This window comes from Theropithecus gelada, chromosome 14 (genome assembly GCF_003255815.1).
Source record: "Theropithecus gelada isolate Dixy chromosome 14, Tgel_1.0, whole genome shotgun sequence".
Taxonomy (NCBI): Eukaryota; Metazoa; Chordata; class Mammalia; order Primates; family Cercopithecidae; genus Theropithecus; species Theropithecus gelada.
Window position 1 is genome coordinate 114,117,275 of NC_037682.1, and position 25,678 is coordinate 114,142,952.

A 25,678-nucleotide genomic window follows, 5' to 3' on the forward strand; every position below is an offset into this window, starting at 1 on the left:
CCGGGAGGCAGAGATTGCAATGAGCTGAGATTGCGACACTGCACTCGAGCCTGGGCAACAGGGAGAGACTCCGTTTCAAAACAAAACAAAAAACACACAGAACAACAACAAAAACAAAACATCCCAACATATAAAGCTGATAGACTTACAATGAAAGAAAAGAGGATACCACACTATCCTCTTAATCCTCAGTTGGGTTACCCCAACCCCTGTCCCTCAGAGTTCCCGAGGGTCCCTTGACAAAATCCTGGCGATCCCTAGGCTAAGCTAACTCTCTCATTTGGCAAGCAAGGAAGTTGAGGCCCAGAGAGGGGCAGCACGTGGTTTCAAAATCTTCAGACCACGAAGGATCCCCTTAAAGTCTAGGGGAGAAAGTCATTCCCAGCAGTTCCAAAGCTGCCTTCGTTTGGCAAGGCAACAGCCCAGCCCTCAGGACTGGAAACACTGGGCAGACTTTACTGCCTGTTTTTGTTGTTTGTTTGTTTATTTGTTTTTTGTTTTGTTTTTTTTGAGACAGAGTCTAGCTCTGTTGCCCAGGATGGAGTGCAGTGGCGGGCGCCATCTCAGCTCACTGCAACCTCCACCTCTCAGGTTCAAGCAATTCTCCGTCTCAGTCTCCTGAGTAGCTGGGATTACAGGCGCCCGCCACCATGCCTGGCTAATTTGTTTGTATGTTTAGTAGAGACAGGGTTTCAGCATCTCGGCCAGGTTGGTCTTGAACTCCTGACGTCGTGATGCACCCACCTCAGCCTCCCAAAGTGCTGGGATTACAGGCGTGAGTCACCACGCCAGGCCTTGTGTGTTTTTTTAACAGGGTCTCACTTTGTCACTCAGGCTGGAGTGCAATGGCGCCATCCCGGCTTGGCTCACTGCAACCTCGACCTCCCGAGTTCAAGCAATCCCCCTGCCTCAGCCCCCCAAGCAGCTGGGACTACAGGCACGCACCACCGTGCTGGGCTAATTTTTATATTTTTAGTTAAGATGGGGTTCACCATTTTGCCCAGGTTGGTCTCAAACTCCTGAGCTCAAGCAATCCACCCACCTACCTTGGCCTCCCAAAGTGCTAGGATTACAGACCTACTGCATGTTCTTATTGTTATTACTTGACCATTCCTTAAGGACAGAGTGAAGGAGAAGGAGAAGACACACGACATGCTTCAGAAATTATGAGTGCAGCCAGCTGGGCCCATCCTGGGTCTCCCTCTGGCCATCTGAGAGGATATACCATAGCGAAAATGTGGCAGGGGCCAGTGAGGGAGGGTTAAATATGCTCACATGAACAAAGAGAGCTTTGTGGTCCAGTGTGGATTCTGACCTAACCGCACATGGGGACATGTCAACTTGCTCTCCCTTCTGAGGGAGGAACTTCATGCTGATATGTCAGCTCTGTCCCTGTGCAAGACCCCTACTCCCATCTCACCTTTCTTGGCCACTGTAAGATATACTGCCAGATGAATAGTCATTTCTCTTCTTTCAACTTATTTATTTATTTATTTATTTTGAGATGGAGTCTTGCTCTGTCGCCAGGCTGGAGTGCAATGGCGTGATCTCAGCTCACTGCAACCTCCACCTTCTGGGTTCAAGCGAGTCTCCTACCTCAGCTTCCCGAGTAGCTGGGACTACAGGCGCGTGCCACCACGCCCAGCTAATTTTTGTATTTTTAGTAGAGATGGGGTTCACCACATTGGCCAGGATGGTCTCGATCTCTTGACCTCGTGATCTGCCCACCTCAGCCTTCCAAAGTGTTGGGATTAAAGGGGTGAGCCACCGTACCCAGCCCCACTCTTTTCTCTTTGTAATAGAACAATGTAGACATTTATGAAGCTTTTCCTAGCTTTTCAATGTCAACACAATTAAAGCACAATGCATCTTAACTGCCAGTCCCCCGACCCAGTGCAGAACAAATGGCAGGGGTCCTAAATAAAACAGGGGTTGGCACTGAGCTGAAGACAAGTGGGCTGGGATTTCTGTAAAAGTGCCCCAGACAAAAACAGTTTGCGTCTAAGGTGGCTAGTTTTCCATAGTGCTTTTTCCAGTCTACCTAAAACTATTTTTATATCCGTCATTTCCTTTATCTTACAGTTTGCCTAAAGGCAGGGAGAAAGACAATTAATTCGATTTTTCTGGAGAAACAGAGATCCAGCATTTCTATGTCAAGGGGCATAGGTGGAGTCAAAAAACTATCTTAAAGGCTGATGTCGTCTCATCATCATAACAATGGTCGTAAGTAGTTGTTTGGCCAAATGTTAAGAGTTCAAATCTTGGCTCTGCCATTTACTAGCCATATGACCTTGGACAAGATACTTGACCTCTGTCGCAGCACCTTCATTTGTAAAGTAGTTCCTGGTTCATAGTCAAAAGGAATTGTTTGAGTCACATGTGTAAGAAGCAAAGAACAACACCAGCATATAGTAAGTACTCAATAAATTTGAGTTATCATTTATGTAGCGGTTTATGGTTTACAAAGCGCTTTCACATACATTATTATCTCTTGACTAAGATCCAGATCACTTGACTTTCAAACCAGGCATTTGGAAAAAAAATTCAGAATACTGGGTAAAATCCAGCATATTTTACTGAACACATCCAAGGAGGCTAATACTAGGTATGGTGTTTCCAGCCTAGTCTTGTCTTTTTGCTCCATACCCCGAAGAGCATTGTGCAAGGTCTCCAGGATATCCCCTTTGCTCTGGGAGAAGCTCCTATCCAGGAAGCATTAATTTTCCCTCATCCTTTATATAGCAGGAAGCAGAATTAATGCACATTGTTGCTTAAGCTCCAGCTGTCTTATCTCCCTGCTTCCAAACACCACTGGCTATTCTTTAGGAAGCCAATTCCTGGCTCAGGGAGTTACACTGTGTCATTTCCCCTGGTAAAACCTTTAGAGGCCTTATAAAGCAACCTCAAAATGCCACTCCATGGGTGCTGGTCACCATCCCTCCCCCATACTCCAACCAGGGACAGGCCCTGACTGACATTTCTGGAAAACCCAGTGTGTGCCAGGTTAGGTTACCACGGTCCATACAAATGAGGAAATTAGGCTGTAGAGAGAAGTAACTTGTCTAAGGCACTGTAGTGGATACAAGTGCTCTAGCTAGGCACTTACCAGCTCTATAATCTTCCCCAACCTCTCTGAGCTGAGTTTTCTCATCTATAAAACTGGGATAATGATTAAATACACTCCTAGGGTCAGTGTAAAAATTCAGTGAGTTAATTCATTTATTACGATCAGCACAATGACAGGCACATACCAGAGCCCAATAAATGTTAGGTTTTATTATTACTATTATTACCCAAAAAAGACTATCGGTTATGGTTTACTCATTGCCTCTTTCATTATAGCAAGTGGGACCCTTGTCCCTGACTGAAGACAATGACTTTGTTTCCAAATGAAAGAGCGTTAACATCCCCCAGCCAAATTTACCAGGTGGGGCATGGGGCATCAATATGGTTATGACTTCCACCATCTTTGCAGTGGGAGTAGTTTTGTCCAACCTACGATACAATTCACTTATTATTGTGCAGTGGTGATTCAGTCCTTCTTTGAATCCTTTTATTGACAGGATATCCACTCCCTCATGAAATAAGCCCATTCCCTTTTGAACACCTCTTATAATTAGGAAGTGTCTTTTCTCTGTTCCTTCTTCCTCTACCCTCCTAGCCCTTCCTTCTACTCCTCCTCCTTCCTCCTTTCTTTTTCCCTTCCCTCTTCTTCTTTCTGCCCTCCCCCTCTTTTCTTGTCCCCTCCCGGGCCCTGCCAGCTCTGAGAACATGAGGTCCTGTTCCCCACTCCCTCTGCCCCACCCAGAAGGCACTATCCAGTCACTGACCATAACCTTGTAGAGCACAGTAGGTCTTGAGTGCAGCCACTTGGACGGCTGATTGGGAACTCAGCCTCCGATGGTCCTAACAACCCTTTGGGTTTTGCAGGATCTTTGGGAAGCAAAACCTTTTACCTAGGACTTATGACTTAGCCTTCTGGTCCATTAGTATCATCCATCAGTTCACCCGATTTCCATTAATAACCGCATCTAGAACCACAAGAAACTTGAAATGGATTGATCTGCTGTCTTGAGGCCCAGCTGGGAGGGTATGCCAGCCAAAGAGAGGGCTGGGGCGCCCGGGGTGACGGTCGGGAGGTGAAGCACACAAGCAGCCCATAAGGTTGGGATCCTCCGCCTCCAAGTAGCGCGACTAGAGCTCTTCCACGCACCGAGCAGCCTCGGACAACGCGGCCGCTTTAAGAGAGGGGCGGGGCCCGGGTACAGGCAAGTCAGGGCCAGCCCACAAGGCTCCTTTTCCTTTTTGATCCATTCAAAAATTACTCATTGCAAATTCCCGGACTGCTAGGCGAGGAGAGGGAAGGGGGCGGAGGAGACAGGGCTACTGCAGGCGCAGCGCTGGGGGCAGCCGGGGGCCCGAGTGGCTAAGGCTGGTCCCGCAGCGGCCGCTCGCCGGCGTTCTGGCTCCTGTGGCCTCACCAGGAAGCGTCAGAGTCTCGACACTGGGGAAGCTCGGAGCGCCGCCTCCGCCGCCGCCGCCTCCTGCCTGGCTCTGGGTCCCCGAGCCCCCTCCTCTGGCCGAGCCCGACTCCCTCCTCCTTCCCGGACCATCCGGCTCGGGCTCCTTCCCTGGCGATGGCTGGCCGCTGAGCCATGGCTCAGTACGGCCATCCCAGTCCGCTCGGCATGGCTGCGAGAGAGGAGCTGTACAGCAAAGTCACCCCCCGGAGGAACCGCCAGCAGCGCCCCGGCACCATCAAGCATGGATCGGCGCTGGACGTGCTCCTCTCCATGGGGTTCCCCAGAGCCCGCGCGTAAGTGGCCGGGCTCGCAGCCCTCGGCGACCACTCCCGCGCGCGCGGCCGGCCCTCGGCTTCGCTCCGGCTCGCCTCCCAGCGCCTGCGGGACAGGCGGCGCGCTCCCCGCTGCCCGAGACCTGTTGGGGGCAGGATGGGCGCGCTGGCAGCCCGGGACTCGGCTCCGGGCGGGGGTGCCGGGGAAGACGCGGCGCGGGGGCATTGGGCCGGGGCCTGCCGTGGGATGCCTAAAGCTGTGGGAGGAGGGCGCGGGGTTCGAGTCCCGGGTACTATGCCCAGCCTCCGGGCCCCGCGGGTGGAGCTCAGCGTTTCTCTCGCGCGCTCCCCTAGGTCTCCAGCGCCGAGCGCCTAAGGAGGCGGGGCCCTGCGGAAGACTCGGGCACCCTTTCCGCCTGGAATACTGGGCTGGCCTGGGATCCTCCGGTGTCTGGGAAAGGGCGAGAGACTGCGGGGCAGGGAGGCCGGCGCCCCCGTTGCAGCGACTTCCAGCTCCGGATGTCGCTCTCGGGTTCGGTCTCCCCCTGGAGTAGGAGGAGCGGGAGCGTGGGTGTTGCTGCGTGTTCATTGATGGGGAGGATGGAATGAGAAGGAGAAGCGATCCCTCCAGAGAACCTGGGTTCTCGTCAGTGGTGACGGCAGCTCAGAAATCTGTGGGTGCCTGAGAGTAAGGAGGGGGAGCTGTTCTCCTTCATCCTTGCTCTAGGAGAGTGGGGTAGGGAAGGGCAGGGAGAGAGCAGGTGGCTGCCCCTGGAGCCTGCTGGGGAGAGGCCTCTTTGCCAGCATAGGGCGGCGGCGGCCGGAGTCGTCTTAAGCCGGTCGGCTCAAGTCTCAGGGGCTGGAACTCTGCCTAAGAGGAAGCCAAGGCCCAGCGGCCAGGCCCTTCTCCCCTGGTTAATCCCTGGCGTGCAGATTTCTTAGGTGAGGACACAAGGCCTGGGGTCCGGACTGGGCGCAGCTTCTTTTCATCTTTGAATTACATCACCTAAACAGGAGAGTTGGGCAAACTTTATCAGCAAGGGCCAAGTAAATGAAAGCGCTTTTTATTTTTTCCCTTCTCACATTTTTTTTTTTTCAGGTGATAACTTCATTTATTTATTTATTTATTTGAGATGGAGTCTCGCTGTGTCGCCAGGCTGGAGTGCAGTGGCGCGACGTCTGTCACCTCCGCTTCCCAGGTTCAAGCGATTCTCCAACCTTAGCCCCCTGAGTGGCTGGGACCACAGGCGTGTGCCACCACGCCCGGCTAATTTTTGTATTTTTAGAAGAGATGGAGTTCCGCCATGTTGGCCAGGCTGGTCAGGCTCAGGTGATCCACCCACCTCGGCCTCCCAAAGTGCTGGGATTACAGGCGATAACTTTAGGTCTCCCCTCCCCTCCCGTGTCCCTGGGCAAACCTTGTTTATTCTTTACTAACTTGGTTGTAATCTCTTAATCAAAGTAGACCCTTGAATTTGTTATTCTCCAGGCTGCTGGGACACGTTGGAGTGACCTTAGAAGGCCGTAAAATGGACTGATGGTTTCTGCCTTCCACTGACTTCCTAATACAACTTCCTAATACTAGGGCTCCAGTTCCTGATACCAGAATTACAGGGAGAAAATGTGGGTTCTGCAGGGGTGTGTCAGGTGTGGACGCTTCAGGTGAAGTCATCAGTATGGATGATCAATGTGCATAGCTCTCCTTAAAAACTGGAGGTGGGGCTGGATGTAATCCCAGCACTTTGGGAGGCTGAGGCAGCCAGATCACTTGAGGACAGGAGTTCGAGACCAGCCTGGCAACATGGTGAAACCCTGTCTTTACTAAAAATACAAAAATTAGCTGGGTGGGGTGGTGCATGCATGTAATCCCAGCTTCTTGGGAGGCTGAGATAAGAGAATCACTTGAGCCCGGTAGGTGGAGGTTGTAGTGAGCCAAGATGGCGCCGCAGCACTCTAGCCTGGGTAACAGAGCGAGACTTCATCTCAAAAAAAAAAAAAAAAAAAAACTGGAGGTGGGAGTGGGGAAGTCAGCTGGGGAATGCTGCAGAATTAGCAGAGTCTCAGGCTACTGCCTTTTTTGAAATGAGGCCAGCATTAAAAACCTAAATTGCTTAATTAAGGGAAGAAATACTTAACCGAACTCCTCAGACAGTCATATTTGAGATTCAAATCAGCTTTAAAGGGACATCTTTTCTCTTGCACTGAGTCCGGGAGGTCTTGCCATGTCTTGACAGATTAGCATAAGGGTCTAATTTTGGCTTGCTCAACCCCTGAGATCTCCTAATAGCTAGCATGTATTCAATACTTATTCTATACTGTTCTAAGTACTTATATCTTTATTACCCATTTTATCCTCCTAGCAACTCAATGAGGAAGGTACCACATGCCCATTTTATGAATTGGGCAACTGAGGTGTAGAAGGGTTGCATAACTTACTCAAGGTCACAACAGTAAGCAGTGAAGCTGGGATTCAAACCCAGGTATCTGCACAGCCCAGGCCTCACACCATCTAGGGCCAGTAGGGCCAGGATAGAAATGATTTAATGTGGGTAAAATGCTTAGAACAGTTCCTGGCACATGGTGAGCAATCATGAAGTATTAGTTACTGTGTTAGCTTCCTGGGACTGCTGTAACAAATTGTCACAAACTGAGTGGCTTAGAACAGCAGAAATTTATTCTCTCATAATTGTAAAGACCAGGAGTCGAAAATCAGTATCGCTGGGCTAAAATCAAGGCATCAGCAGGGCCGTGCTCCCTCTGGAGGCTCTAGGGGAATCCACTCCTTGCCTCTCCTACCTTCTAGTGGGGGGCTGGCATTCTTTGGCTTGTGGCTGCATCAGTCTAATCACTGTGTGGTCAGATTGTCTTTGTTTTCTGTCTGTGTCCAATCTTCCTTGGCATGTCTCTTATAAGGATACATGTGGTTGTACTTAGGGCCCACTTGGATAATCCAGAGTAATCTCCCCATCTCAAGATCATTATCTGCAAAGTCTTTTAAAATATATATATATATAAGGTGGCATTCACAGCTTCTAGGGATTAAGATGTGGGTGTCTTTTGGGGGATCATTATTTAGCCTATCATGGCTACTATTATATTACTCCTAGCACCGCCCCTCTTTACCAAAGAGGTAACAAGAGTAGGCCTGGAAAGCGGGAGGTTGGGTTTGCTGCTCTTTTTCTTAAATTCTCTGCCCAGAAGGGAGTGAAGCTCTGGGAGGTCACCTGATCTAGTCGGACTCCTTGCTCAGGCTTGCTTGCCTCCTCTGCTTCAACCCAGAAAGGCTGATGCGGTCGGCCTTCCTCCTAATAACTTAGACCAGTATGAAAAGGGGCCATCGGAAGCTTCAGAGAGCAGGCATTTAACTTCATTTTGGAGAGTTGAGAAGAAAGAGCAAGGGCATCAGGCTTAGCTCATCAGAAGCTTCTCTCTTGAGCTTTATGCCTGGAGAGCTGAGCATAATGAAAATCCAAAGCCCCAAAGAGCAGTGATGGTCTCCTGGGTCCAGAAGACTTGGATGTGATGCTTTAAGAAGGGATAAGATGGTTGTCTCAAACCTGGCACTTTTGACAGACTGACATTAGCCAGGGCTGACTGCTCTAGGCCCTTTTGACAGAGTGACAGCAGCCAGGGCTGACAGCTCTAGTTTCCCCTGTGGGTGTCACCGGGTCTGGTAGTGTGTGGCAGCAAGAAGGGGCACTCGGGCCAGGCTCTTGGTGGGCTGGCAGAGAGGGTTGAGGCCAGCAAGGCTGGATCCCACCCAGCCCATGCTGGGCTGCACTGTGCTGTGATCTTGCAAAAGTCACTTAGTCCCCTCAGGGCCATGCTGGTGCCCTCTGAGGAGAACGCAATTAATGACTGCATGCTTGTTAAGTGCTTGACAGAGCTAAGAGGACCAGAGGGCTGCAGGGCTGGCTCGAGCAGGGTGACCTCAGGGTGTGCTCTCTCCAGCTCATTACTCCCTGGAGCTGGGCTCGGTTTTTTCCATTCCACTCTATGAACTTCAGTCCAACTTAGAGACTGCTGTAGGAGAATCTGCCACATGGAGAAGGACTGAGAAGTGGCGATTTCACGGTGCGTGTGTGTGTGTGCTCGTGTGCAAGTCCAAGTTAAGGAGGTGTTAGGGAGGCATCAGGAAGGAAACCTTTCAAGGGTCAGAATGGCCAATCGCTTCCTTTTTTCTATGCCCACTAGCACTTCCCTGTTTTAAGAGTTCTAAAAATAAGGGTCCGGCTTCCTTGAGGCTAGTGAGGTTGGTTGAGGGGAAAAGAATGTATTGGGGGCAAAGACCTGAGGAAGAGGAGGCCTCAGAGGCCAGGAGAGGGTCTGAGCCTAGAGAAGATGGGGCAGAACTCAGATCAGGGCCATCACTTTGCACAGCCGGACCTGATACCGCACTAACATCCCCCTGCTGACCTCTGGTTTCTGGGGAGACAGGCTCTCATCTCTTCTGTAGCTTGGGGCTGACGCTGGGCCTTGTAGCAAGTCACTGAATAATCGAATTGGAGGAATCCTTGCTGATACAACCCTGATCAGTTTTTTTTGTTTGTTTGTTTTTTGGTTTTTGGTTTTTTTTTTTTGAGGCTGCCGGTGGCTGGAACTTTGTCTACAGCAAATGGCTTTCTAATGTTTTCAATGATTGAGAGATAATAGTCTTGGGAGGGACACTGTGGCATGGGTCAAAGGTTCTAAGGTCTGGTCTAGCTCCTGAATGACATCTGCACATTTTAGGTCTTCTATTTAACCTCTTTTCCTTAATATCTTCACCAACTTCTGTGCATGGCAAGACTTGTCATGTGTCATCGGTCTTTGCAAAGACAAAATGAGATAACGGACAGAAAAGAACTTGGGAAAGTTAAAAATAGGATCAGGATGCAGGATGTGATTGTGGCATTATTGTGTTGGATTGGAAGAAGGGAGAGGAGGTGAGATGGTGGTTGAGGTGTCTGGCGAGGATTTACATGTATTACTGGACTGTCCTTTTTTTTTTCTACTGAGAATATTTGAACAATGTCAGATTAAAGAGCAAGGCAGTGGCAGAAGGAAAGAGCTGGAACGAGCGCCTTTGACTTGGCTTTGGACAGTAAGCTGTGTTAGCTATGCCTCACTGCCCAAAGATAAAAGCAGCTCCAAGTTGGCTGCATGAGGAGTCGAGAAGCGGGGTGTGGAGCCCATGAATTAAAGTATCTGGTTTCCCTGGCTTTCTCTATCTTACCTGTTGGTTGGCATTGGATCCTCTGAGAACACTTGGCCAAAACCCAGCATCTCGGAAATGTGGCTGACTCTGGCGTGGGGGCTGCAGCTGCTTTCCCGTCCTTAGATAGATAGAGGAACCCACCTGGAGCTAAAGGGCTCTTCTAGGTGGGCAGGGCAAGGAGGTCTCTCATCTACCTGCTGTGACTGTGCCCCCACACAACATACCCTTCTATTTGTGTTATTGTACACTGTAAAAATTGCTCTTATGTGCGTGAGATACCCCACAGCAGTCTTGTGAGGTAAAGCACACAATATATGCTTTGTTTTAAGACAAGACTAGAGGCTTAGAGGAGCTCAGGATGTGTCTAGAGTCACACAGTTGGTACGCAGGGACCATGTTGCCGTAACAGCCCTAGGGTAAACTGCAAGTCTCCTGAACTTTCCAGGCTACACAGAGGTCCTGGTTCACACACACAAAAAAACTTGATATGCTTTTTTATTGTTTTTGTTTTTGTTTTGTGTGTGTGGTTTTTTTTGTTGTTGTTGAGGTGGAGTTTTGCTCTTGTTGCCCAAGCTGGAGTACAATGGCATGATCTCAGCTCACTGCAACCTCTGCCTCCTAGGTTTCAAGTGATTCTCCTGCCTTAGCCTCCCAAGTAGCTGGGGTTACAGGTGTGTGCCACCACACCCAGCTAATTTTGCATTTTTAGTAGAGACAGAGTTTTACCATGTTGGCCAGGCCGGTCTCGAACTCCTGACCTCAAATGATCCACCCGCCTCGGCCTCCCAAAGTGCTGGGATTACAGGTGTGAGCCACTGCGCCCAGCCAGCCGATGTGCTTTTTTTTAAAAAAAAACTTTGTTGAGTTATAACTTATGTATAATTAGCTAACCTATGTGATCACCTACTACAGGACACAGCACATTCATTGCCCCTAAAAGTTTCGTTTGTAGCCCGTTGCCATCAGTCCTCTCTCAACCCCCAACCCTGAGCAGCCACCAGTCGTTTTCTTTTTTTTCTTCTTTTTTGCGATGGAATTTCACGCTTGTTGCCCAGGCAGGAGTGCAATGGCGCGATCTTGGCTCACTGCACGCAATCTCCACCTCCTGGGTTCAAGTGATTCTCCTGCCTCAGCCTCCTGAGTAGCAGGGATTACAGGCACGCACCACTGTGCCTGGCTAATTTTGTATTTTTAGTAGAGATAGGGTTTCTCCATGTTGGTCAGGCTGGCCTTGAACTCCCGACCTCAGGTGATCTGCCTGCCTCAGCCTCCCAAAGTGCTGGGGTTATAGGCGTGAGCCACAGCACCCGGCCCAGTTGCTTTCTTTCACTGTACATTAGTTTGCATTTTCTAGATTTGCATGTAGGTCATACAGTGCATACCCCTGTACTTACCTTCTTTCCTCCAGCATATTTTTGAGATTCATCCTGCATGTATCAATAGTTTATCTCTTTTAATTGCTGAGTAGACCTTCAGGTATTTGGATATACTAGTGGGGCATTTGTAACCCCTTGCACACAGCTTCTGTGAAAATTCCCTCTTATGCCCTAATTTCTTTTTTTTTTTTTTTTTTTTTTGGAGACGGAGTTTCGCTCTGTCGCCAGCCTGGAGTGCAGTGGCGTGATCTCGGCTCACTGCAACCTCCGCCTCCCGGGTCCAAGCAATTCTCCTGCCTCAGCCTCCTGAGCAACTGGGACTACAGGCACACGCCACCATGCCCAGCTAATTTTTTGTATTTTAGTAGAGATGGGGTTTCACCGTGTTGCCCAGGCTAGTCTTGAACTGCTGAGCTCAGGCAATCCGCCCGCTTTGGCCTCCCAAAGTGCTGGGATTACAGGCGTGAGCCACCGCGTCTGGCCTTACGCCCTAATTTCTAATAATACCTTAAGTTTTTAGACCACATTCGAGCTTACAAAGCAGAGTCACATATATAATCACTATCACATCTCAAACATTGATAATTTAATGAGGAAACTGAGGTTTGGAAGATTAAGTGCCACAGAGATTGAAGAGTATCCTGCCTCACTGTTCTATCCTGTGGCTTTGATCACCGCCTGCTCCCCACCCTCAGCTGCCTCAAACTCCAGCTGCCTTTCAGGGAGTGGACAGTCATTCGCAGAGCTAAAGGCGCTGCTTTCTAGGGAAGCAGTCAGCCTAGGGAATTCTGTGTCTCCCGCCAGCTTTGCTCCAGCTGGTGATGATGTGGTGGTACGATCAGTGCATCCCCGATCCTAGCAGGCATCAGCCTGTGTAAGGGTATCTCCCTTCTTAGCCATCTACAAGTTGAAGAGACCCCATCATGATCTGCCCCATCCATCCTGCCCTGATAGACAGAAGTCTGAACTTGTGGCAGCCTGGCCTTGAATTCCAGCTCTGCCCCCTTACCAGCTGAGTGACTGACCTTGGGCAAGTTGCTGAACATGCTAAGCCTCAATTTTCCTGTCTGTACAAGGCAGGCAATAACAGCACTTACCTCGAAGGACCTTTGGGAGAGAAGGGTGCCAAACCACACAAACAGCTCGAGAGCACCTGGCACGGGGCACACCCTCAGTAATGAGGTAGATATTAGTGCCACTCGAGTGGCGATGTTATTCCACATGGCTCCCTCTGCGGTTTGGTTCCTTGGTCGCCTTCCACTTTGATGGTTCTCTGCTCCTCACTGAGCTCTGGGCATAAGGTGGTAAGGTGGGGCAGAGGCCAGTGGATGCTTTCTCCCTGGGAACTGCATTCTGCTATCCGTGCCTCTCTCTCTAGAGTGCCCAGAGGGGTGCGGGGCCTGAGAAAAAGCAGACCCAGGGCAGAGCGAGCACCACGCAAGCTGCTGACGATAATAAATGGCAGGGGTTGGGGAGTGAAAGGGGTACCATATGGTTGTCTTCTGATTACTTTCAAATGGAATCAGACTCAAGCCTCAGAGAGAGAGTGGGGAGAAAAACACCACAGTCAAGAATGGATCCTCTCTGCACGGTGACAGACACAGCCAAGCAGGATGCAGAGCCATTGCCAGGAGAATGACATGCCTGTGATCCTCATTGAACTGAACATTTCCGTCATTTTCATGGATGGATTCTCCCAGGGGCCACTTTGTATTTGCCCAAAGGTGTATGGAGAATCTCTGGTTTTTCTCTTTTTCCCTGGAGGATGGGTGGGTAGATGTGGCGGTGATCTCAGTCCTCTGGATCCTCTGCCCGGGGCCCTCAGTATGTGATAGGTGATCCCTTTTCTTGTTTCATCTTGCTCACATCCCTGTTTTCCTGGCGACTTTGCAGTCGTGCCCTTTGCCACCTACTATCTATGACGGTGAAGCCTATGGTGAAGTGTCCTAGATGAACATCCAGAAACTGTCTGAGCTCTTACTGTGCATACAGCACCCTACTAAATTCTGTGCAGTTCTCCGGAGGAAAAGGTAAATGTCAGGTTTTCCCATCTGGCACTCTGAAGTGAGCTGCTCTTCTGAGCTGGCTGCACGTTCTCCACAGTGGCCCTCAGAGGGACAGGCCTGCCTCTTTGAGGCCTGTGTGAACACAGCTCTACAGAGTCCAGCGGCTCTGGATTCTGTGCACCGCCCACATGGAGCCTGGTGGTAGCACACTGTGAGGTGAGCTAGGTCTTCCTTTTGTTCAGACCCTGTCTTTGGGATGTCACTCTACTCTCAACTATTGGCTGCTTAGACTCATACACATCCTTTTCCTTCCCAGGCCTCAGTGGTCCCAACTGTAAAAGGAGTTGATGTCAACCACCTCTGCAATTCCTTGCAATTCTGACGGCTGGATCAGTGTGTGTGTGTGTGGTTTTTTCTGTTGTTGTTGTTGTTTTTGAGACAGGGTCTTGTGTGTCACCCAGGCCGGAGTGCAGTTGTGTAATCATGGATCACTGCAGCCGCCACCTCACAGGCTCATGTGATCTTGCCACCTCAGCCTCTCGAGTAGCTGAGATTACAGGTGGCATGCCACCATGTCCGGCTAATTTTTGTATTTTTTTGTAGAGATAGGTTTTCGCCTTGTTGCCCAGGCTGGTCTTGAACTCCCGAGCTCCAGCAATCTGCCAGCCGCGGCCTCCAACAGTGCTGGAATTACGGGTGTGAGCCACTGCGCCCAGCTCAAGAGTGTGTTTCACTATCTCCCAGGCTACAGTGCAGTAGCACGATCCTAGCTCGTTGCAGCCTTGAACACTTGGGCTCCAGTAATCCTCCTGCCTCAGCCTTCTGAACAGTGAGAACTACAGGTGTGCCCCACCACACCTGGATAATTTTAAAAATTTATTTTATTTTTATTTTTGTAGAGATGGGGGTCTCACTGCGTTGCCCAGGCTTGTCTCGAACTCCTGGGCTCAAGTGATCCACTTGCCTCAGCCTTGCACAAGTGCTGGGATTACAGGCATGAGCCCCTGCACCCAGCCTGGACCAGTGTTTTTGCACAGCACGAGGATGCTGTCACTGCTTCATGGGTGTGCTTCTCTGTTCCAGAGTATTTGGCTTTTCTGTTCCTGTTTTTGTTTTGTTTTTCGCAGTGCTTTATGGTCAAATTCTTCTCCTCTCCCTTTAAAGAAAACTCTTCTTGACTGTTGATACTCTGGAGAGTAAATAAATGGAAAGGAAGAAAGATATGAGGCAATTACAGTGGCGGGGAGCCGTTTACTAGTATACAATAGTGTAATTCTCAAATTGGTACAAAACAAAAACAATTTGTTTTCTTGCGAAATACAACCAAAGTGCTAGTTAAATAAGAGGAGGGGAGTGCCTTGAGCCCAGCCCCTGAGGTAAATAGATTGCTTATGGGTGCCTTTTTAATTAAAGGGACATCTTCCCTTCTGTGGAGTCACCAGCTGTTTGTGTGACACTTCCCGTGGTGCTCCCGGCCTCTGTGGAAGCATAAACATTCTCGTACATAAAGCAACTGTGGCAATGAACTCCACCAGGACCAAGGCTGTTCCGGTGCAGAGTGGGAAGCTGAAAGAACCACCGCTGTAGCCTCTCGCGGCAGTCCGGAAAATGCCGGGGGGAAGCCGACGGCACAGATGGCCAGAGGCAGCTGAATGCTTCCCATTTCTTTCAGGTTTTGTTGGATGAACCTTCTCGGTGATTCAGGGAGCAGGATTGTTTAGAATCCTACTTCCACGTTGATGGTGCTCGTTTCAAAAACATTTACCGAGAGCATTCGCTCCCTAAGTGTTTATTCCTTTACCTTGGGAAGAACTCTGCCTCGCTGATCGCTTTTGTGTGCCGCCCATTTAGACACAGGCACATGTGGAATGATGCAGGGTTGCTGGAGTTCTCAACCAGTGGCATCTGCAGTTTCGTTTTGAATCAACTTTTCCTTGAATTGCCTGTTTGCTCATTTTTTTCTCCTCTTTTTCCCTAATCAGATTTTACCCATCCTGGAGAACTAGTTCCACCGTAATGCATCTGGCTCCTCTTCCCTTCTTTTCACTTTCTCTTCCTCTCCTCTCTCACTCTCCTCATCTCTTCTGCCACAAGACTTCTTAAGCGTCACACCCTGTGAAGCAAGCCAGGCTAAGGGGATTACCCCAAGTCACCTACGAAGATACACAGTGATCTGCCCAGGGTCCTCAGCCACTTTCTCCATGACATGTCCCCTGGTATAATGCCATTCTTTTTTTTTTTTTTTGAGAGTCTCACTATGTTGCTCAGGCTGGAGTGCAATGGCACGATCTCAGCTCACTGCAACCTCCACCTCCTGGGTTCAAGCGATTCTCCTGCCTTAGCTCCCTGAGTAGCTGGGATTACAGGTGTGCACCACCACAAACCTGGCTAATTTTCGTATTTGTGGTAGAGATGGGGTTTCGCCATGTTGGCCAGGCTGGTCTCGAACTCCTGACCTCAGGCGATCGCCCGCCTCAGCCTCCCAAAGTGCTGGGATTACAGATGTGAGCCACCGTGCCCGGCCCATTCTTTCTCTCTCTCTCTGTATATGTATGTATCTACTGTACAGACACTTCACACATTTATGTGCAACTATAATATCCTATTATAACAGGAGTTGAGAATATAAAGACAATTAGCTATAATCTCCACCCTCAGGAAACTGGCAATCTAGGGTGGAAGATAGACGATTATGATAAAGCGTGGTAAATGCGATGCAAGAGACAGAAGACGGAAGACACATCAGTGTGGGAGGGTGAGGGTCATAAACCAGATGGGGAGCACACGATTACATCTGAAGCACCGGTAAGACAGGAGCAATACTCTTCAGTTTGAGAGGAGAGGAAAAAGTCTGGGAAGGCCAGTAGACAGTTCAAATGACTTAATATTACGCCCCAGGTGTAAGATTCTGCTTGGAAGAAACCTCCAGAGGTAGACGCTCAGAAATCTCTAGCTGGAATTGCTAGTAGAGCTCATCTAGTCTAGTACCCTTTGAAACACTTAAGTAAAATGAGACCAGAAAATTAAGTGATATTTTCAAGATCCCACACGGCTAGTCTGTGATAGAAACCAGAACTTAGGCCTGCTGATCTCAGTCGAGACCATGGTTTCTTTTTTCCACATCAGGCTACCTCTCTGAGTCCAGGCACCTAGAGACAGTTTTCTTTTTTTCTTTCTTTTTGAGATGGAGTTTCATTCTTGTTGCCCAGGCTGGAGTGCAATGGCGTGGTCTCAGCTCACTGCAACCTCTGCCTCCCAGGTTCAAGCGATTCTCCTGCCTCAGCCTCCCAAGTAACTGGGATTACAGGCACCTGCCAGCACACCGGGCTAATTTTTTTTTTTTGTATTTTTAGTAGAGACAGAGTTTCATCATGTTGGCCAGGCTGGTCTTGAACTCGTGACCTCAGGTGATCCTCCCACCTCCCAAAGTGCTGGGATTACAGGTGTGAGCCACCAAGCGTGGCTGAGACAGCTTTCTAACAAGGTTTTGGCTCTGTTTTCTGGAGGAATGGGATGATCTGTTATCTGAATTAGCCTTTTCATATGTTTTTCTCATCTTTTCCTTTTGCTCCTCTCTAGCTCCTGGCCTTTTGTTTGCATCTTAGCCTGTAGAAGACAAAGCTAACCTGTCCGTAGGCCATGGGAGTGGTCACCCCTCTAGGTGGGTGAGATGCTTGGGTGAGAAAGTGCCACTTGCACCAGTGATAGGATATTGAAGGGATAGATGGTGGTCTCAGTCACCCATCCATGAGGGTAAAAACAAGTGATATTCTGCTACAGCAGAAAGAAAATTGGCTTTAGAGACAAAAGACTTGGCTCAAGTCCTGGATCTGTCACTTTCTGAGGATGTGGTTTTGAACGTTATTTCTATAGGTGGCTGCATCAAAATGAGGCAATGGATCTAAAAGTAATAGAAAACCACAAAAAGTCATGCATATGCAAAGTGATACTATTATTTGTTACCAACAATTGGGTCCTGGTAGTTTGAGGCTCTCAAAGTACTGTGAACTGTTGGTTTTGTGTGGTATTTAGTGGGCTATTCTAGTCTTCTTCCTTGCCAAGCACCACTGTTTCAGAGAGGCTAATTCTGTCAGGGTGAGGAACAGAAGTAGTCACTCGAGAAGCCATCTCCACCAAAGTAAACACATCCTTCTGGAAGCTTAAATTTTCACTTTATCTCTTTTGGGAACTAGGGACATGAGTCATAATGAGTTAGCAAGTGGCTTTTGTGAAATACAAGAGGCTTTGTGAAATGCAGCAAATATAGCCAAAAGCATGTGTAGTAGCTTCCTATGGCTGCTCTCACAAATTACTACAAATTCAGTGGCTTACAACAACACGCATGCATTCACATTTATTCAGTTGGGAAGTCAAAAGTCTGAAATGGATATCATGGGCTAATGTCAACGGGTCAGTAGAACTGTGTTCTTCCTGGAAAGAATGTGTTTCCTTGACTTTCTTCCAGAGTCCGCCTGCATCCCTTGGCTAGTGGCCCCTTCCTCTTCCATCTTCAAGTACATCACTCCAAGCCCTCCTCATCATCATCACCTCCCCTTCTGCCTCTGACTCTCCTGCCTCACTCCTTTCCTTATAAAGGCCCTAATGATTGTATCTTCCCAGCTCAAGCTCCTCAGCTGAATCACATCTGCAAAGTCTCTTTTGCCATGTAAGGTCACATATTCATAGGGTCTGCAAATTAGGACATGGACAGCTTTGGTCACTATTATTCTGTCAGCCACAGCATGTGTGTGTGTAAGCGCTTGGTCTGCCTTTCCCCTGAGTTCATGACATTTCTGTTGCTAACTCATCACCCTTATCATTCCCAACCCAAGCAGCAGGTAGTCATAGCTAACCTTCACTGGGTACCTACTTTGTGCCAGACAATATCTTAAATACCTAACATATGTACTATTTTGTTTTATTCTTCATAACAACCCTATGAGATAGGAACTATTATTATACCCATTTTACAGACAAGAAAACTGAAGCACAGAGATTTTAACTTGCCCAACATCACACAGCTAGAAAGTGGTAGAAACCAGGTTGCAAACCCCAGGCAATTGACTCCACACCCAAGAGTTCTTAGCCAGCACCCATGGTATTGGCATGTAGCTAGTGTTCAGTAAGGTTTGATGAATAGCAGAAGGAAGGAAACTTGAGATCCAAATAAATGATGTGAAGTCTCTAGATTACATGGAACTGGGGTCAAGAGAGCAACCCAACTTGCCCATTGGTTTGGTCTTTGACTTGGCCCCAGCTAAATGCAGTGTGATTGGCTGTCTAGTGATGTGGTCTGGAGTTGGAATGATGTTATCACACTTTCTAGAATAGTGTGTGTGTGTGTGTGTGTGTGTGTGTGTGTGTATACACTGCCCATCTCAGCTCCCAACTGTGAGAAGATGCGCACAGGATTGTACTTATGGGTCACAGAGCACCACGTCTCTGCCAACCACCTATCCCAGCCTCCACCTGCTGCTGCCAGATGAACCTCTGTGGTAGAAATAGGAAGCGTGTTCTTAATCTTGCGGCCTCGAGAAGGGGCTCCTGGCGCAGAATGCATAGTGGTGTGTCTGGTACTTGAGTGTATGATCAAACTGATGTATATTCAAATTCCTACTCCACTTAGGTTACCAAATCCCTCTAAGTTCAGTTTTGTCTTCTGTTAAATGAAGGTAATAGTCTGTGCCTCAAGGAATTGTTACAATAATTAGATGAGATAATACATATAAGCATGGTGAGTGCAGAGCCTGACCTTAAGTGCATGATAAATGGTAGGTATGGTGGTTGGGCTCAGTGTTGAGTACAGAAGGGGACTCTGGGTATGTTAATAAGCTATTCTAAGCCTTTCGGTAAGAGTGTGTTTCTGTTTCCTCCCCACCCTCTTCAAGACCTGGGTGGAGCCTAGGAATAATTTATTATTTATTTATTCGTTTATTTATTTGTCGAGACCGAGCTCTGTTGCCCAGGCTGGAGTACAGTGGTGCGATGTGGCTCTCTGCAATCTCCGCCTCCCAGGTTCAAGCGATTCTCCTGCCCCAGCCTCCCGAGTAGCTGAGATTACAGACATGCTCCACCACACCCGGCTAATTTTTGTACTTTTAGTAGAGATGGGGTTTTGCCATGTTGCCCAGGCTGGTCTGGAACTCCTAACCACAGGTGATCCGCCCGCCTTGGCCTCCCAAAGTGCTGGGATTACAAGCGTGAGCCACCACACCCTGCTAGAAGGAATAATTTCAATAGCATTCAGTTTATGTGATGAGTGTTCTGAGGAGGGGAACAGAGATGCGGGGAGCTGGCTTAGGAGTATGGAGCAGTGCTCCTCAGCGCGCAGTGGGAGCCACACCACTCCTGCCTTCTGCTTGGCCTTGCAAGTTCAGAGCTGCTGTCTTGTCAAGAAAAATCCACGGGCCAGGCGCAGCGGCTCACGTCTGTAATCCCAGCATTTTGGGAGGCTGAGGCAGGTGGATTGCTTAAGGCCAGGAGTTCAAGACTAGCCTAAGCAACATGGCGAAACCCCAGCGTGGTGGTGTGCACCTGATCTTGAAAATCCACTGATCAATCAAGATGTCCCTCCTGGGATCTGCAGCAGCTTTTCTACATCAGGATGGAGGAGAACATTTGAAGTTCTTATCTTCCTCCAAACATAAGACCACAGGCCCACAAATGGAAGGCTGAACAGACAGCTGTGTCCGCTTGCTGTCTGGCCGCCTCAGGCGCCACAGATCTCCCGGTATCACTTTATCCATCAGGCCTTGGCAGGGAGGCCGCAAGTGGGCTGTCCTGTTCCGGCCTGTGGCTGCCAGCCCTGCAGACCAGTGGAGCAGGAGATGGGCCTCAGAGGAAGAGCGGTGGGACACCAGGAAAACCGCCTTCGTGAGATGGCCCACATCGTGTGTGACTGGTGAAGACTTCCGAATGGGATGACTCCCAGGGGGCGTTGAGTAAACAGACGGTTGCTGTTAGCTGTGCAGCTGGCTCCGAAGGATGTGGAGGATGGAATCTCAGTATTTGAAGTTTTTTTTTGTTTGCTTTTTGTTGTTTGGTTTTTCAATGTTCCCTTTCCATCTTCTGCATTCTGGGGCACCAGCCGCTGCCCCAGAATGGGTTGTCCTGGGAAACAGGTCGTGCAGGGCTACCGATGTTTAGTCTGGAAAAGACATGCAGAGATAAGGAAGATGTTGAGGCAGGACAGAACTGGGCTCCTGTTAGTCCAACAAAAATTTACTGAGCAGTGACTTTGTGCCGGGCACCTGGGAATTGTGCCGCATTCTGAAGGTACAATCATGAATAAGACCCTGACCACAAGGAGCCCCCAACCTCTTAGAGAAGACAGACTCAAGCAAATGACTTCAACATAATGTGATATGATAGAGAGGGAGGGAGGGTATCTCTCCTCTAATAGTGAAAGGGCTGTCATCTGAAAAACAGGTGCCTATTTTGTGAACTTTTTTTTTTTTTTTTTTGAGACGGAGTCTCCCTGTCACCCAGGCTGGAATACAGTGGTATGATCTTGGCTCACAGCAACCTTTGCCTCCCAGGTTCAAGCGATTCTCCCGCCTCAACCTCAACCTCCCGTGTAGCTGGGACTACAGATGCGCACCACCACGCCCAGCTAATTTTTGTGTTTTTAGTAGAGACGGGGTTTCACCGTGTTGGCCAGACTGATCTCAAACTCCTGACCTCAGGTGATCTGCCTGTTTCAGCCTCCCAAAGTACTGGGATTACAGGTGTGGGCCACCATGCCCAGCCTATTTTGTGAAGTTTAATGAGTGGTTATAATTGCTGGGGACAGGGTCAGATTTTAGTTCACAAGAAAAACAACTTTGGAAACCATTGGCCCACGTACAGATGCTCGACCTCCTCAGGGAGAGTGTCCTCTGGTTCTGGGTGAGCACAGCAGAGCTTCCTGGTTAACCTCCCCAGAAGGACCCAAGCCTTCTGCGTTGGAGTCAGGAGCATACCTAAAGTCCCTGGGGGACCAGGCTGGCCAGCCTGCACGGGGGACATGGCCTCTAGGGGTGTCCTTTATGGACTAGCTTCTGGATAGCTGTTTCATGGGCATGATTCCCCGGTTGGTTAGGGATGGATTATCCATACCCCAGGGCTGAGGGGATGTGCAGTGATGAACTGATGGAATTGAGCAATGGCCTTAGGAAAGATGAGCCCTCAGCATTCTCTGGTTGGGCAAGCATTCACTGGCCAGCCACTGTCTGGCCTCTGGGCATGTGACAATGAGTTGCGCTCAGCATTTTGGGAAGGGGTTAGTGCTGAGAGAGGCCTTGCGAAGGAGATGGGAAGCAAGTCCAGTGTAACCAAGCCAGGGCAGAACAGCCACCTTAGGAGGAAGAAAAGGAACTGTTGAGCTGGGAGTGCAGGTACTTGAGACTCAGGAGGATTTGAATTTGTAACAGTCAGGAGGCTGAAGTTTTCAGCAGTAGGAGGAATAGCTTTAGCCAACCTTTAACTCCTTACCATAGAAAGTTCCAGGGCTGGGCGCAGTGGCTCACGCCTGTATTCCCAGCACTTTGGGAGGCTGAGGCGGGCAGATAACGAGGTCAGGAGATCATCAGATCATCGAGACCATCCTGGCTAACACAGTGAAACCCCGTCTCTACTAAAAATAAAAAAAATTTAAAAATTAAAAAATAAAAAATTAGCCAGGCATGGTGGCGGGCACCTGTAGTCCCAGCTACTCAGGAGGCTGAGGCAGGAGAATGGTGTGAACCCGGGAGGCGGAGCTTGCAGTGAGCTGAGATCGTGCCACTGCACTCCAGCCTGGGCGACAGAGCGAGACTCCATCACTTAAAAAAGTTCCAGAAGGCCTGGTGCTCTTTCTGTTGTCACTGCCATTTCTGATGATGGAGAGAATGTATATTGCAACCCCTTTTTTTGCTAAAGAGTCCAAGACTATTTCCTTGTTTGGTCCTCTTTGCTCTGGAATTGCTCTTTCTGCAGAGGTGGTTTTCTACTTTAAAAGAAAAAGAAGATCATGATGAAGAAGGAAGTACTCTCAAATTTCTTCAGCCATTCTCAGCTTACTGCTGGACTCCTGCCAGAATATTAAAGTATCTTTTTAGAGCTGCATATCTAGGGTTCAGGATGCCTCTTTTTCTTCCTTCCACGAATTTCCTGTTAAGAGGGCTGCGTTGTTGTTTTTCCCACACACGTTTATTAAGTGCGTGCTCTGCTAGGATCAAAAGAAACAGATGTGAATAGAGAATGAGCTGCCACCTTGGTGCTCCCAGTCTAGTCGGGAAAACAAAAATTAAAATTAAATTATATTAAAATAAGAAAAAAAGAAAACCAAATAAGTATATAGCAGTCTGCTAAGTGCCCACAAACACAGAGACGTAAATGGTGCTATGGAATCATGGAAGAACTAGTGAAAATAACTCCAGTTGGGGCCCCTCATTCCTCTGAAGAGCTGGATTTTGTCAAGTGAATTGATATTAGATCCTCAAAGGTGTTGGAGGTAAATACCATTCAGTCATCTCTTATGTGCCAATCATAAGCCATGGCACCTTACAAACATTGTCTTTATTTTGAGACAGAGTCTAGCTCTGTCCCTGAGGCCGGAGTGCAGTGACACGATCTCAGCTCACTGCAAGCTCCGCCTCCCGGGTTCAAGCCATTCTTCTGGCTCAGACTCCCAGGTAGCTGGGACTACAGGTGCCTGCCACCACATCTGGCTAATTTTTTTGTATTTTTAGTAGAGACGGGGTTTCACCGTGTTAGCCAGGATGGTCTTGATCTCCTGACCTCGTGATCTGCCCGCCTCAGCCTCCCAAAGTACTGGGATTACAGGTGCGAGCCACTGCACCCAGCCCAAACACTTTCTTACTCAGGACAGCAAACCTCTGCAGTTAGTTGTTTTTTGTTTGTTTGTTTTTGTTTTTGTTTTTTTTTTTGGAGACAGAGTCTCGCTCTGTGGCCCAGGCTGGAGTGCAGTGGCACAGTCGCAGCTCACTGCAACCTCTACCTTTTGGGTTAAAGCGACTCTCCTGTCTCAGCCTCCTGAGGAACTGGGATTACAGGCATGCACCATCACACCCGACTAATTTTTGTATTTTTAGTAGAGACAGGGTTTCACCATGTTGGCCAGGCTGGTCTGGAACTCCTCACCCTCGCCTCCCAAAGTGCTGGGATTACAGGCGTGAGCCACCGTGCCTGGCCTGCTGTTAGTATTAATAAACCCATTTTACAGATGAGGAAACTGAGTTTATTAAACATGCACCATGATTAAGTGGCAGAGCTGGGTCCCTAACCCAAGTTTTCCTGGCTCCAAAAACCTTTTATTAGACCCATGTTTACAGTGCCTCGATTTCTGCTTTGCTGGTTTATTTTTGTTCCTGGATAACAGCTTTAAACTTGCACACAGAGCTCTAGCACCCTGACTGGCAAATAAGCATTACTGGCAATGCAGCCAGCTGCTGTTTCCTGTGTTTAGAGACCACACTGCAGGAAAGTGTTTTAAGAGTTGTTTTGAGTGTTGGTTCTGTTCCTCTGTGTGAAAGTGTGGATGCTGTTCTGAGAAAGAGAAAGGTGACACGATGCTCAGTGTTCTGTGGCAGTTCCCATTTGGTGGGGATTTGGAGAGGAATTTATATGTCACCGACTGAGATCAGAGTCTTTGTTCTGTTTGGTCTGAGACCATGTGGCATCATGAAATCAATGGACTGTGAGGTCAAAGTTCTAGAACTAGCTCAGCCGCTGTTCTGTCCTGTGACTTTGGGGAAGACAGTTTATGTCTACTTTGCCCATCTGTGCAATTTAGTTCTTCAAAGCTGCAAGGAGCACCTCTGTTGAGCCAAGTATTTTCGGTCCATAGCCCCCAGAGAGAAAACAGGATGTAATCCTAGGCCCAGTGAATTCCTGAGATTAGGAAGGAGATAGACGCATCAACAGTAGATAATCACAAAACAAGGAGGCACCTGCTGAAGGCGGAGCCCATTTTCCTCCTCTTTGCAGCGGACCGTCTTGGAACTGCAGGGTATTCGGAACTCTTTATAATTAGAGAGTGAGAGCTTACATTTGTTCTGAACCTGCTAATGTGTAATTTTACTCTTTTCTCAATCCTGAGGAAAGTAGTAAGCAGTACTTCCGTTTTACAAATGAGAGAAGCAAGACAGATACATTAAAGGATTTATCCCACTCAGAAATGACTGTGCCAATGCACTTACATTCATCTGGCTTTAGACCCCTCAGCTCTCCCACCTCACGCTAACAGCTCTTGTAAGATTTCATTTTAAAAATTTTTGGCTGGGCGCGGTGGCTCATGCCTGTCATCCCAACACTTTGAGAGGCTGAGTCAAGAGGACTGCTTTGAACCCAGGAGTTCGAGATTAGCCTGGGCAACAAGGAGAAACCCTGTCTTTACTAAAAAAATACAAAAACTGCCTGGGCGGGATGACTCATGCCTATAATCCCAGCACTTTGGGAGGCCGAGGCAGGTGGTTTACCTGATGTCAGGAGTTCGAGAGCAGCCTGGCCAACATGGTGAAACCTGTCTCTACTAAAAATACAAAAATGAGCTGGGCATGGTGGCAGGCACCTATATAATCCCAGCTACTCAGAAGGCTGAGGCAGGAGAATCGCTTGAAAACCCGGGAGACGGAAGTTGCAGTGAGCTGAGGTTGCACCAGTGCACTCCAGCCTGGGCAACAAGAGCAAAACTCCGTCTCAAAAAAACAATATATACAAAAACTAGTTGGGTGTGATGGTGCAGGCTTGTAGTCTCAGTTACTCTGGCTGAGGTGGGAGGATTGCTTGAGCCCAGGAGATGGAGGTTGCAGTGAGCCAAGAATGTGCCACTGCAGTCTGTACTCCAGCCTGAGTGACAGAGCCAGACCCTGTCTCAAAATAAATAAATAAATAAAAATAAAAATAAAAATCTAAATAGCGACATTCCAACATTCCTGTACTATTGAATTGTTGTCTCCCTATCTTTCCCTTAGGCTCCCTTCTGTATTTCCTGGCATCACTGTCACCTTCTGGCCCTTCCTGCTCACCTTTGCCTCTCGCTCCCAGGCCCTTCTGTGTGACTCCGCCACCTTTATGAAAGCCGCCATTATCACCTCTGGGTCTTGCTTATGTTTGTTGATGAATCCGTGGATAACTTCTTCCTGGGTGCATTTTTCTCTTAGATGAAATGTGATACAGTCGGCCCTCCATGTCCATGGGTTTTGAATTTGTGGTTTCAACCAATTGCAAATCAAAAATATTGGGGGAAAAAATTACACGTATACTGAACATGAACAGATTTTTTTCCCAGCCGTTATTTCCTAAACAATACAGTGTAACAACG

At 48.6% G+C, this 25,678-nt stretch overlaps 1 protein-coding gene across 2 annotated transcripts in view; it reads left to right on the forward strand.

Moving 5' to 3' along the window:
* Positions 1-3,789: 3,789 nt before the first annotated feature.
* Positions 3,790-25,678, forward strand: part of UBASH3B (ubiquitin associated and SH3 domain containing B) — a 157,979-nt gene continuing 136,090 nt past the window's right edge. For both annotated transcript variants that reach the window (XM_025357672.1, XM_025357671.1), the window contains exon 1: positions 3,790-4,816. In XM_025357672.1, the coding sequence (XP_025213457.1) occupies positions 4,765-4,816 (52 nt within the window). In that variant the 5' untranslated portion in view covers positions 3,790-4,764. The remainder of the gene's footprint in view (positions 4,817-25,678) is intronic.